At 53.2% G+C, this 13,846-nt stretch overlaps 1 protein-coding gene across 7 annotated transcripts in view; it reads right to left on the bottom strand.

Moving 5' to 3' along the window:
• Positions 1-8,792: 8,792 nt before the first annotated feature.
• Positions 8,793-13,846, bottom strand: part of PRDM2 (PR/SET domain 2) — a 125,505-nt gene continuing 120,451 nt past the window's right edge. For 5 of the 7 annotated variants that reach the window (XM_042951455.1, XM_042951454.1, XM_042951459.1 and 2 more), the window contains one exon: positions 8,793-13,715. Coding sequence is in view for 1 of the 7 variants with exons in the window: in XM_042951460.1 (XP_042807394.1) it covers positions 10,631-10,656 (26 nt within the window). In the remaining 6 variants the exon portion in view is untranslated. The remainder of the gene's footprint in view (positions 13,716-13,846) is intronic. The other 2 variants (XM_042951460.1, XM_042951453.1) reach the window with 1 other exon arrangement.

Raw genomic sequence — 13,846 nt, 5'->3', positions numbered from 1 at the left:
CCGAGCGGGATTTAAAAAACAAAAACAAAAACAGATTTAAAAAACAAAGACAAAGGGGCGCCCGGGTGGCTGGGTCCTTGGGTCCCTGGGCGTCCAACTTCCCCTCAGGTCATGATCTCATGGTTCCTGGGTTCAAACTCTGTGTCGGACTCTGTGCTGACAGCTCTGAGCCTGGAGCCTGCTTCAGATTCTGTGTACCCCGCCCCCCCCCCGCCCCTTCCCCGCTTGCAGTCTGCCTCTCTCTCTCTCTCTCTCTCTCTCTCTCTCTCAAAAAATAAACTTAAAAAAACTTTTTTTTAATAAAATAAAAAACAAAGACAAAAACAAAAAACCATGAAAGGCTGAAGAGAAATAAGGTGGCTGTTTGGTGTCTCCCCACTGCTCCCGGGCAAAAATGTCCCCGGCCCGAGGTTCAAACCCAGCTCCACCCGACATCCTATGGCCAGGCAGGGACTGGTCCCAGTCACAGGTGGGCCATGAGATGGCACTGACCTCGAGGTGGGGCTGGGACGGTGGAGAAGATCAGCATCATGACTGCCCATCACAGACTTGATCACCGGCATGCTTTTAGATTAAAAGGCAACCAAGCCTTCGCATGAGGCCAAGTCTGTTCCCTTGCATGTCCTATGCCACAGGTCCTAGCCCTGCCCTGGGGCCACACCTGGAGTTCGGTTACGGAAGAAATATCTTCAACACTGGGGGACAAGAATACCCATCCTTCCTGCACACAAACACAATCACAATCATTCTCCACGTTAAAAAGCTTCACGTCCTTCTAGAAGGTCCAGGACTCCCCCCAACGGTGGCTGCTCCTATGTGGACTGGGGGTTGACCCCGTCACTGGGGACCTACAGAGGGACGACGCTCCGAAGAGACGTACCACAGAACAGGCCTGGTGTCAGGAGGAGAGGACAGAGCCAAGTAGCCGTAAGCAGCCCAGGCCCATCCCACCGGCAGGAAGGGCAAAACTAGAGGCCTCTCCCAACCACCAGCTCAGCACAGTGAAGCCAGGGACACTGCGTCTCAGCTGGCACATCCTGGAGAAGGGCCCCCAGAGCAAGAGGGAGAGAAGCCAGAAGAAAGCACGTGCATCTGGCCATGGCCATCCCGGGTATGGCTCTTGGGTCGCAGGGACTGCACCTTCTGGCAGGCTCCCTTCCTTTTTCACATCCATCTGACTGGGGACTCTGCTCCCCAGCAGACACCTGTGAGAGGATGCTGAGCCTGGAGATTGTTTTTTTTAGTATCTATGTATTTTGGGAGAGCCCAAGCAGGGGAGGAGCAGAGAGAGGAAGACAGAGGATCTGAAGTGGGCTCTGCGCTGACAGGCTGACAGCAATGAGCCCGATGCGGGGCTCGAACTCACGAACCACGAGATCACGGCCTGAGCCGACGTTGGATGCTCACCCGACTGAGCCACCCGGTGCCCCTGAGCCTGGAGGTTTCTACTAGACTTTTGGGAGCAGCAGTGGGTCTGCAGAGCACAGAGCTGGCACCAGATAAGCCCACCTGAGACACCTTGCTGGGGAGGCTGTCCCCAGGAAGGGAAAAGAGCACCTGTGCGACTGCCCTGCATTTGAGCTCTCTCCCCGCCTCTGTCCAGGTAGCTGTTCGGAGGAGACCAAGGGTACTTCGGCAAAAAGGTGATTTCCTCAAGACTGCAGAACCAAGCTGGAAACAGAGCCCAGGGCAGCTGGTTTTCACTCACTCACCCCTGCCCTGGGCCAGGAGGACCCTGCTCTCAGATACTCTCAAAAGCCCTCCCCACCTCTCTCAGCAGGAGTCCTATAGCCTGCCCTGCTTTAGAGAGGATGGGCATGGGGGCCTTGGGTGGCATTGGGCAAACCAAAGAGCCTTAGGAAGACAAGGAAGAGCCTTGAAGCTCATACATTTGCAGCAATTAGAGGACGTTCCATGGAGACTGGGGCACAGGACATCTTCCACTTAGACCTTCAAGAACAGACGAGTAGTCAGAACTAATCAACAAATTCAGTAAAGCCGCAGGATACCGAAGCAATATCCAAAAATCAATTAGGTTTCTACATGCTATCAGAAAGAGAAATTAAGAAAACAATTTACAAGGGTATCAAAAAGGATAAAAGACCTAAGGAATAAATTTAATCAAGGAAGTGAGACACCTGTACGCTGAAAACTAGAAGATCCTGATGAAAAAAGCGAAGACACAAATGCAAAGACGTACTGTGCTCGCAGATTGGAAGCACTGAACTCATGAAATGCGCACACTATCTGAAGACATCTAGATTCAATGCAATCCCCATCAAACTTCCAATGGCAGTTCTCACAGAAAAAGAATAATCCTAAAATTTGCATAGAACGACCCCAAACTGCCCCAGCCGTCTTGAGAAAGAAGAACAGGGCTAGAGACAGCATGCTTCCTGCTTTCAAACTCTAGCACGATGCCTTAGTAATCAAACAGTATGGTACTGGCATAAAAACAGACACACAGATCGAGGGCAGAGAATGCAGAGGCAAGAAATAAACCCTGAACCCACGCGTATACGGTCAATTCAGTTACCACAAAGTTGCCGAGGATGCACAATGGGGGAAGGATGGCTTCTTCAATAAATGGTGTTGGGAAAACTCGACAGCCACGCGCACGAGAGTGAAACTGGGCCACACCGTCTTACGCCATACGCTCATGAAACATCAAAAAATTAATCAAAAAAAAAAAAAAAAAGCAGGTCGCTTCATTCACCATTTGAGACTTCAGAGGAGTACAGCCTCTTTAAGGTGGTTTCCTCCTCCACAAATATTGAAACAATGATGGAGTTTTTACCTCCATGGGGTTTCCACTAGGCAGACACGTAGCCCGGCGGTTGGTACACAGTGCGTATTTAATAGCGTTCATCAATTATTGCCTTTTAACACGGCCATTCTACTTCCATTCCGATAAAAACAAAATCATACTGTGGGCAAATACAAGGATGTCCATATGAAAATGGAGACTCCCAATGACAGCTACAATGTGAACCCTCCACCACCACTGTGACCATTAAGAGAAATGCACACGTAGCAATGCTCTTCAAGTGTCAAAGTTCAATATAAATGACATCATAATGAATACTGATAGTCCACACCCGGAGCTGGGCACTCTTCTAAGAGCCTTTGATGTAACAATCAACTTAATCTTCCCAGACACCTACAGGGAAGGTCTGCGATCATCCCCACTCTAAACATGAGGGAACTGAGGCAGGAGGAGGTTCAACAGCATCTCAAGGTCACACCAGCAGGTTGGTGGCATGGCCAGTTAGCTGACACTTATTTACATAAAAACCTTGAGGATTAGGCCCTAAAGGGCCAATGCGTACCTGGGAACTTCTTTAGATTCTATTTTTCTCAGGTTACTTCAATGTGTATTTTCTAAATAGCCAATTAAGATTTTGGTGTTTAAGGAATCACACCAGAATTGGCCCCGTGCCTCGGGTGTGGAGGCGGCACACACAGGTTAGATTCTCACTGGGAGCTGGACATGCCCCCAGGCTTACAAAGTCACAGGAGGGATGGATGGCCCAAGGGCAGCTGCCCCTCCCGGGGCCCCACGGTGAGCATTCACACGCTCGGGGTCCCTGCCTTCCCTCTGTTCCGGTCCTAGCACGGCCAGTGTCACCTAATGGCACTTGGGTAAAATGAAGCAGATGGGAGCCATGTGTCAGCTGGCTTAGAAGGGCTCACCCAGCATGGCCCCGGGACAGGGCAGGGGGCCCACAGCCGTAGAAGCCCTTCCTTGCCCAAGAATGATGGCATTTGGCAACATCCTACCTGCCGACACCAAAACTGGTCCACTTGTTTGCCCCACTGTCAAAGGAATCACACCAGATGGCAGGAAAGACAAGATGGTTTAAAAAAAAAAAATCTTATGCATCAAGCAAAGGTCAGAGCCGCAACTCCAAGACGTGGGCAGGCATCAAAAGCCACTTGAACACTCTTTAGAGTCCTCAGGGCCGCACTTGACATTGGTGACCTTCACCTCCACAGCATGAGCTATAATTGAGAGCAAGGGTAGCCACTGCACCAGCTGCTGGGCTGAGGGCCAGGCCTGGCTGACAAGTTCAGGGAGAACAGCTGGAACCGGGCAGGAGGTCCCACAAGAACACAGCTGAGGGCCTTAGGCCTCTGAATAGGGTTGCCAGATTTGGCAAATACAAATTCAGAATGCTCCATTACATCTCCATTTCAGACCAACAACAAATTTTTAGCGGAAGTATGGCCCATGCAATATTTGGTACGTATTTATAGTTTAAAAAAAAAATCACTCATTTATCTGACATTTAAATGTAACTCCGTGTGCTGGGTCTTACCTGGCAGCGTTATCTCTGCAGCAGTGACATTTAAAATAAAAGCCGCCTTACTTCCCCCTCTGCAAAAATGGTCTGCATAGACAGACCCCTACACAGAAGCAGACCATGGTTGAGGATCGGGCCGAATGCTCCACCCAGGTTGGCAACCTCGAACCAGCCATTCTCACAAAGCTGCATTCAATCCCCAACTCATCAAGGCCTCCTCTAAGGTCACTTTGCCCGCAGGACGCCTTTCAAAGCATCCCACAGTGAATCCTGAGGGCCTACTGGGTGCTGGATGCCGTAGCCAACAAAGAAATAGAGGGATAAGGTCTGTCTGTTCCCCCTGGGCTGACATTCTAGAGAAGCTGAGAAACTAGAAAATCTCACGTAGTGAATAAAATCAACAAGACCAAATGACAGGTGACAGGGAGGCCACATTAGACCTCAGGAAAGGAGGCTGAGGGGACTACACCTAAGCTGAGAGTCATGTGATTTCTGGGTGGAAAGTTACTGGTTAGTGCAAAGGTCCTGTGGCAGAAGACAGAAGCAAAACCACAATCGGTATGGCTGGAACAGAGAGAGCAAGGAAAAAGATGGTGGTGTGTAAGGTGAGGCTGGAGTCAGTGGGTTTTCTAAACCAGAAAAAGGAGTTGGATTTTATCCCAAGTGCAGAGAAAATCCTTGGAGGGTTGTTTTTTTGGTTTTTTTTTTTTTTCATGTTTATTTTTAAGCATGAGAGTTCATGAGCAGGGGAGGGGGAGAGAGAGAGAGGGAGACACAGAATCTGAAGCAGGTTCCAGGCTCTGAGCTGTCAGCACAGAGCCCAAAGGGGGGGGGGGGGGAGGTTGAACTCACAGACTGTAAGATCACGACCTGCGCCAAAGTCAGAGGCTTAATCGATTGAGCCACCCAGCCGCCCTAGTCCTTGGTGACTTTTTACAGGGACATAACCGATTCAGAGATGTACACACCGCCCAGAGAAACACACAGCATCACAGGCCAAGATCAGGGCTAGGAGGGCACAAACGAGGCAACTTCCGGGTGCAAAATGTAAGGACACCCTCACTCTTAGCTTTGTGCAAGCGCTGACTCTCAGTGGTCCCACAGCCCCCGCATGGAAGTCAGCTGGCCCAAAGTCACAGGACAGAGAGTGACCTTCCCCTGCCTCACCCTATCAGCAAACCTGCTCTTTCTCAGCCCCTGCTGCTGGAGGTGGAGGGCAGGCCAGAAGAGAGAAACTCACTTTGCGCTCCATCCGTCTCAGGCACAGGCCGCTTCCCCCTGGGCCGGGTGCTTCTCCCCCCACCCGCCAGCCTCTTGGAAAGACGGGGCAGACCCCGGGCCAGGCGGCCGTCTTGGAGCAGAGGCCTCCTCCGGCTGAGCCACGGCCAGGCAAGGCTGTCGGGGGCGGTCTGAGGCGTCCAGGCTCCTAGCCTGGAGAACCCGCGCCCTCAGGACCCGACGGGTCAGGAGCCGGACACCCCACCGCCGACCCTGCCTCTCTGCCTTCATCTCACACCTGAGTGGGGGCTGGGGGGCCAAGCCACCCTCTTCGGGGCAGGGAGCTCGGGGACCTGCTCTACCCACCCCTCCCCCAAGCGGTCCGTGGCCTCCACGTTCCTCTTGACGCCCATTGGCATGAACATGGGAGGACCCCACCCGCTCCCGCCCAGGTGCCCAGGAGGGTGGCCCGGCCTGTTTCTGGAAAGCAGTGCGCGCGCGCGACCCCTTACCCGCGGGGGGGGGGGGGGGGGGAGGGGGGGTACGGCCAGCACCCACCCTGCACGGACTATGAGTCTCCCCACAGGTGCACACGGCTGATAAAGCTCGAGCGTTGAAAAAAGCAAAGCTTATAAATCACGGGCAGCAAGGGATGCAGGACGATTAACAGCAACATAGAACAATTATAACAACAACCTGGAGGAAATGTCGTGGGTGCGCTCGCGCGCTCTCAAACCGCCTCAGGGCCCTGTACTCACCCTGCCCCTGATGACGTAAGCAGGGAAACGCCTACGTGACGTGACGGCGCCCCCGGAGGCGCATGACGCCCGCGTGACGCAGCGGCAGGCTGCTCTGGACCTGGGACTTGACGTCAGACGTAGCACCCGCTTCCCGTGGCGGTTGCCGGGGCAACCGGGACGCGGCCAGCGTGGAGTCTGCGCCTCGGTGCGAGTGCTGACCTCAGGCGACCCCAGGAGGGATCGGAGGACGCTGTCATCCCCGCGCTGCCAGCTGCCGCAGCCGCAGGCCATGCGGGGCTCCCTGCTCCCCATCGCCGCCCCCAGCGCCTCGCTCCCGGTCTCTCCCCCAGGGGCGCAGGTTTAAGGATCTTCCAAGCACCCGGTGGGTGGGCGTCTCTGCAGCCCGCTCCCCAGTCCTGGCGGTGACTGGGCGCCAGGCACAGCCTGACGCTCAGAAAAAACACTGGAGAAGCCGGTTAATGCAAACCCCAGGGGCGCCCCTGATTCACTGGTCTGCCTGTTTGCAGACATGCTACGGCCTTTGCCCGGCGTTAAAGGTGGTGGGCTACGCAGAACTGTTGGCCAGGCAGGTGGCCGAGACCCCACCCCACCCCACCCCCCGCCCCGCCCCGCCCCCAGGGATTCTGATTCAGCAGATGTGAAATTGGAGGCCAAGAATCTCCCCTTGAACAATCAGTCAGGTGATCCCTGAGGCAGGTAAATCCACTTAGCTTTAAGCAAACACATAGTCGCTAGAAATCAGGAAGGTGGGCAGGGTGGTCATCCCCTTGTACAAACAAGGAACCAAGGCTAGGCCAGTGACGTGCTGGAGCGAGCAGAGTTGGGATATACGTGTATATATGTATTTATATTTATATAATTATTGTCGAGTTAGCCAACATACAGTGTATATACACTGTACTCTTGGTTTCCGGGGTAGATTCTCGTGACTCATCGCTTACATACAGCACCCAGTGCTCATCCCAGCAAGTGCCCTCCTCAATGCCCATCATCCATTTTCCCCTCTCCCCCACACCTCCCATCAACCCTGTTTGTTCTCTGTATTTAAGAGTCTCTTATGGGTTTGCCTCCCTCTCTGTTTGAACCTATTTTTTTCCCTTTCCCTTCTGCCATGGTCTTCTGTTAAGTTTCTCAAGTTCCACATAGGAGTGAAAACACAGATCTGTCTCTCTCGGACTTAATTCACTCAGCAGAATACCCTCCAGTTCCATCCACGTTGTCACAAATGGCAAGATATCATTCTTTCTCATTGCCAAGTATATTCCATTGTATATATAAACCACATCTTTATCCATTCATCAGGTGATGGACATCTTCACCCATACTTTCAAACCTCTGCTTCTCTTATGGCCAGTCTGGGGCGGAGCAGAAGTCCAGTAGCTGACTGCTATGTTCTGGGGAGCTGGGGACTGACCCGTGTTGTACACAGTTTCTACCCGCAGGTGGCTTGAGAGCTGGAGAAACCAAAGGGTGACAGGAGAGGCAGCAGCAAGAGGCAAGTAGGAAATACTGAACTTTGGGCCGGAAAGGGCTGAATCCAATCCCCAGTCTACATCTGCCAGCTGTGTGGCCCTGGGCAAATGGCTTAATGCGTCTGAGCCTGTTTCTTCACCTGTGAGGTGGCTGTCGAAGTACCTGTCCTGCTGGGTTGCTGTGACAGGAGAGGGAATGTGTGGGGAATGGTTGGCACATGGTAATTCTCAGTAAACGGCCCCTAGAACAACAGCTGGAGTCAATGCTGCAGAGGTAACAGTTGCCAGATAAGAGCCAGCGGACCTGTTAGATACGAGTTCCTATAAACAATGAGTGATTCCCTTTTCTAAGTGTTAAGTAAGTCCCAAATACTGCACGAGTACATCCAAACAAAGGGATATCTGGCCACAGAACGGAAGGAAGCGATGTATGCTGCAACCTGGGTAAGCCTTGAAAATACTATACGAAGAGAAAGCAGCTGGTCATAAAAGATCACATGCTGCGTGACCCCATTTCGGTGGAATGTCCAGGAGAGGTAAATCTACATGGATAGAAAGTAGATTTGTGGTTGCCTAGGGCTAGCGGCTTGGGGAGAGAGGGGGAGTGACTGCGACTGGATAGGAGGTTTCTCATTGGGGTGACTGAAAATGTTGTAAAACTGAATGCAGGGACAGCTGTACAACTCTGACGACTACTAAAAAGCACTGATTTGTACAATGATGTGGGTTAACTGTATGGTATGTGAATGTGAGCTCAATAAAGCTGCTCAAAGAATATATGTACGATCACAGAGGCCTTTCTAGCCTTAGTGAAATGGCTTAACTAACTAGCTGGCAGGTGGAAGACGGTTTTGAAGGCAAGTGACCCTACTCACCAGGTAGGGTTTTCCACAGTGAGCTTCCTCGAAACCTCGGCTTTCTCTCACGGCTGGAAGGGGGCCTTCAAAGCCGCTTCATCCCACTCCCACCCTACACCCCGCAGAGATCGCCGAAATGGAAGACACAAAACACAGAGACCAAAACGATCACTCCCAGGCTTGTTCCTTACAATCGCGCTTCACACTTTTATTGTTACTTTTCTTCACATGGCAGATACAGAACCGTCCTCTTCCGTGATCCAAACCCACGCCCCAAAACCACCACTGACCAGCAAACACCACTCTTTAGAAGACCACCCCCGTTGTCGCGATCGGAACACTCGTGTAACCCTTTCCACTAGTCTGAGAGGGTGGAAAGCTGACCGGCACTTTTGCGCATGCAAAAACGAGTGGCCCCCAGCCCCCAGCGACATTTCCTGGAATTCACCATCGGCTGAAGGTGAACTTTCGAAGCTTTGGGTTCGTGAGCCTTCCTTGCTGCTGAAAGGGGAAACCTTCCAGAATGGAGAAGATGAGTGTCGACATTGATGGGACAAAATCGTATCGTGAGGATAAGGAACAGCCACAGCTTTCCATGCTTGTGAGGGTTAATTTTAGGAGTGGGCAAAAGGATTCCAGCTTATGGGAATTTACAACAAACAATGGTGTGTAGCTGGGTGGCAAATGGAAAACTGGGATGCAGGCCAGCCATCGGCACTTTTCTGTCCATGTGAGGATCTCGTGAGACCTTTCTCCCGGACCATGATCAGACCCTACACTGCAGCCAGTCGACTGAGTAATTAAATAACACAAGTTATAAAACTTTAAAAAGGGGGCATTTACAGTCAGGGACATAAATACGTGCTTTTAAAAGTGTCTACGTACATATTTACAGAGTTGCAAGATCAACCATAGTAGCCCTGGGGGAAAAAAAAAAGTCCCTTTTTGTGTGTGACCACTCATGTTCTCCCAAGTTCTCTCCTTCCACTGTGGGTCTGATACATCACTACTGAAAACGGAGCTGAGAAAACAGCGCCAGAGTGGTCTCAGACATCCGTGTCTGGGGTCTGCCCCAAAGGCACAAAACCCAAGACCCTCACTGAACTGGGTCCAAACTCCTAGCTCAGCTCACCCGTTTCTCCGAGACATGGGCTGTCCCTGCACAAAGCAGGGGCCAGCTCCATCGTTCCCTGGCAGGCGACTGGTGGCCTCTAGAAATCTCTTCTTCTTCCCCCTGTGCTTCTTAATCCTCCCGCTTATCTTCATTTCCCAATTTTTGTTTGTTTCCCTTTTCAGCTAATTTGGGAAGGTCAGTCGCTAACGTGTTGATGGTCCCAAGTGAGGCAAAGAAGCACTGGGGAGACCTCCCCCTCCTGCCACATGCTGTCCCATCCCCTGCCTCTCCCAAGGGGGCAACCAGGTCTGCAAATGGGGACGGGGACTTCTCTCCCAGATGCCCAGGGACTGACTAGAATTTCGAATCTGGAAACGACTCAAGCCAGCAGCTCAGGCAAAGAAGGGGGGTTTTCGAAGTGCGCAGGCCAAGGGGGTCGACAGCAAGGCTCTGACGTGTCTACACGCCGTTGATTCCCAGAGACGTTGGAAGGCTAGGGAAGGTGGGGCGGTGAGAAAGGAGACTCGGCCTCCTCCTGAAGGCCTTCCTCGGACAGGCCTAGAACTGACCCCTGAGCCAGACCACAGTCCCCGCCATGGCAAAAGACAACTCGAGAAAGCAAAAAGCAGGATCAAGGAGCTCTTGAAAAATTGCATAGTAGGAGAGGCCCCACCCCAGCAGGAAGGCTGAGCTGCAGAACACGGTCCCAGGGGCTGCACCCACGTGTCGTCCACGCTGTGGAGTCAGCTGCCTTCCTGCCTCCCTGGGGTTTGGGACCCTCGTCTGAAGACCGCACACGCACACCCACGCACGCACACACTCCCTCCCTTTCTCTCGCAGGCTCGTAAAACTGGAATAGGTCGGTACTCCCTGCGGGGCAGAGGGCCAGCCAGTCCCTTTGGCTTCACTGACTCCAGGTCACTTCAGGTGCTGAAGGAGAAAAAGAAAAGAAAAATGGTAACAGTGGCCGCATCCTCAGTGCCTTCCCTGGGCTGCTGAAGCACCATCTCAGTTCTTCTAATGCAACAATTTACTGACATACACCACGCGTACAGAAAGAAAGCACAGCATGATGAATTTCCACCCGTGTAACCAGCACCCAGATCAAGAAACATGACCAACCTCCCCTTAGCCCCCAGCCCAGGCTCCTTTTTAGGACAAGCACTAACCCTCACCCCCAGAATAACTACCTCCCCTCGATCACCAGGGATTGATTTTTGTCTGTTTTTTAACTGAAGTAAATGGAATCAACCAGCACACGTCCTTCCCGTCTGGGCTTCTTCCACAGGGTGCATTTGGGGGATTCATCCCTTTGGAGCCCGTGCGTGCAGCTCTGTCCACCTCCTTGCTGAGAGATTCTACCGCAGGATCCTACCACTTTCATCTGGCTGGTCCCCACCAGTGCACGAGCGGGCAGCTTCCGATCCGGGGCCACCGTGAGGGATGCGGGCGGCTAGGACTCGCTTATCTACGCCTGGAAGACACGTGTGGCGCCCATGCGTGCCTATTTGTGCCAAGTGGAAGTGCTGGCTGGTAGGGTGTGCACGGATGACATAGGAGCTCTCCCATGCGTGTGCACACACCCGCTGAGTGTCTCCCTAGTGGTGTAACTGCTGGGTCCCACTTCAATCAATACTGCCAAAGGCTTTTCCGGAGTGATTACACTATCACCTGATTTCATTCTAATGGTCCCTCCCGATGACCCTCGTGGCAGGTGACACTGATCCCCACCTTGCATGGAAGAAACAGAGGCTCAGAGAGGGCAAGCAGCTTTCACCAGGTCAGGCTGGTAACGAGGGGCAGAGGTGGGGCTGGAACTCAAGCCGAGCCCACCCCAGAGCCCGTGTGTGCCTTCCGTCAGAGCAAATGGCTTGGGCTGCGCGCCTCCTGCACAGAAACCCCACTCGCAGTACTTGACCACAGAGCCAGGCTCGTGAGTCAGTCCTCAGTAACTTCTGCTGCGCTGGGCAGAATAGGAGCATGGCGTTGTGCTGGGCCAAGTTCAGGGGCTCCGTTCTCTCACCCCATGGACCTGGTCATCATTCCTGTAACTCCTACTCCTACTCCAACTATGATTCCTCTTCCTACCACTACTCTGATAACTCAGTGGGAGCAAACAGCAGGGCTGATTCAAGGCAGGCTGACCACACACCAGCCACTTTCCTAAGGGCGTCTCACGTACTAACCTACGCAGTCCCTGCAGCAGACCTATGACACAGGTATACCATTAACCCATTTTGCAGATGGGCAAACTGAAACGCAGAGAAGTGAAGTACCTACCAGGACTGTCAGAGCCAGGATTCGCTTCCAGAAAATGCACACTTGACCACGATCCATCCCAACCCTCGCCCCCCGAAACCTCTTGATGGGGCTGGAAGGAGGGCTGCTTGCAGTACAGGAGGGCGCCTTCAAGAGAGGGGGCCTCCCCTCCCGGTGGGGGCCCACATGTGCCCAGGCCCATCCCTGCACAAGCCGGGGGAGAAAAAGAACGCAGAGACAGGGGCCAGCCATGGAGTGGCCTGCATGTCCTCGGGCTGGTGTGGCTGGTGTTATGTGTGTATTACCTGTGGGTCATCGAGCAGGACCCACAAAAGAAGCCATCTTGCCAGTCCCCAGCCCGAGGGGCGGCCCTTCAGGGAGGGGACCCCAGCAGCAGGGGCCGTGGGCTGGACCACTGGGGCTGGAGCTGGGCAGAATTTGCTAGAGGGGAGCTCTCTTATTAGGGAGGCGGGCAGGGGGAGACACCCCACCCACCCCACTCCTTGGACCCCATAAGAGGCCAGCGCTAGGAAGCCTGCCCCGAGGCCAGCGACAGCTGAGGGGAAGATCACAGAGGCAGCCAGATGACTGAGAGGTACCAGTCCCTTCCCCGGACGTCCCCTCGAAGACCCCGGGGCCCAAGTGCAGCTGGCCCCAAGCAACAGAAAGAGACAGAGGTGGACAGGACGTGCAGGGGAAGGCTTCATGCTGGACTGGGCAAGGTGGCATGTTTTATACCTGAAAGCGAACAGAAAGCTCTGGGCTTTGCCCATGGCACCGATAAAGCCCAGAAAAGGGAGGTGCCCGCAGACAACAGTCACAGGAGAAAAGCCGAGCTCCTAGCTCGGTTCGGACCGTCGAGTAAAGTGGCCAGAGCCTCTAAGCCGGCAAGAGCAACAGGTGAGGGGCAGTCCCAGGGCCTGGGCGTTTCCAGGATGTCACCCGTTCCTCAGAACAGACCCCACTGCACACACAGTCTCACACGGGATTTCAGGGGACAAGCGTAGGCCACTTAAAAAGTCCACCATCCATTCTAGGAGTCAGACGACTCAAGTTCTGCCCCCAGTTCTGCCAACTGCCTCTCTGTGACCTACACGCCCTGCCCACGCTAACATCCCTTGTCACAGCACTGAAAAAAAATATCACTCTGGAAATGTGTTAAACATGGCAATGGGCTGAACTGTGTCCCCCTCAAGATTCATATGAGGAAGCCCTCACCCCCCCCCCCCCGCCCCGTGTGATGGGATTAGTGCCCTTACAAGGAACACCAGGGCCTCCTCTCTGCACCACGGAGGATGCAGCCAGAAGATGGCCTCTGTAAGCCGGGAGAAGGTTCTGGTGAGGACCGTGCCGGCGCCCTGACCTGAGACTTCTGCCTCCAGAACTGAAAGAGACAAATGTCTGCATGTTTAAGCCCCAGTCTGTGGTATTTTGTTATGGCGGCCGAGCAAGACAAACACGATAAATAAGGTGTTCTTTTAATTTGTATACACGTATATGTATCTATAGATAGATAGATCTATACAGATAGATCCACAACAGGCTTGTTGTAAATACAAATTAGAAACATAAAAAAGTTCAAGACTTGAAGGGGCAAGTTCCAGTCACCTAGAAATTAGGCCATTCAATTCCGAATGCTCACTGTTGATGGGCGAATAGAGGCTGTTAACTGCAGATGCTAATTACATTGGGCTTCTATTCACCTGAGCACCTTGCCGGGGAAGCTGCACCTGTTTGAAAATAAGGGAAGACAAGGCATACTTCCGGGGTCATGCCCTGGCCCCTGGGCAGAGCCCGAATTAGCAACGCTTGGCAAACACTGTGTCACCACCAGAGACTGCAGTGGCCAATGGACGCACCC

Source organism: Panthera leo, chromosome C1, assembly GCF_018350215.1.
Source record: "Panthera leo isolate Ple1 chromosome C1, P.leo_Ple1_pat1.1, whole genome shotgun sequence".
NCBI classification, from domain to species: Eukaryota; Metazoa; Chordata; class Mammalia; order Carnivora; family Felidae; genus Panthera; species Panthera leo.
This window is presented reverse-complemented; position numbering and strand designations above follow the sequence as displayed.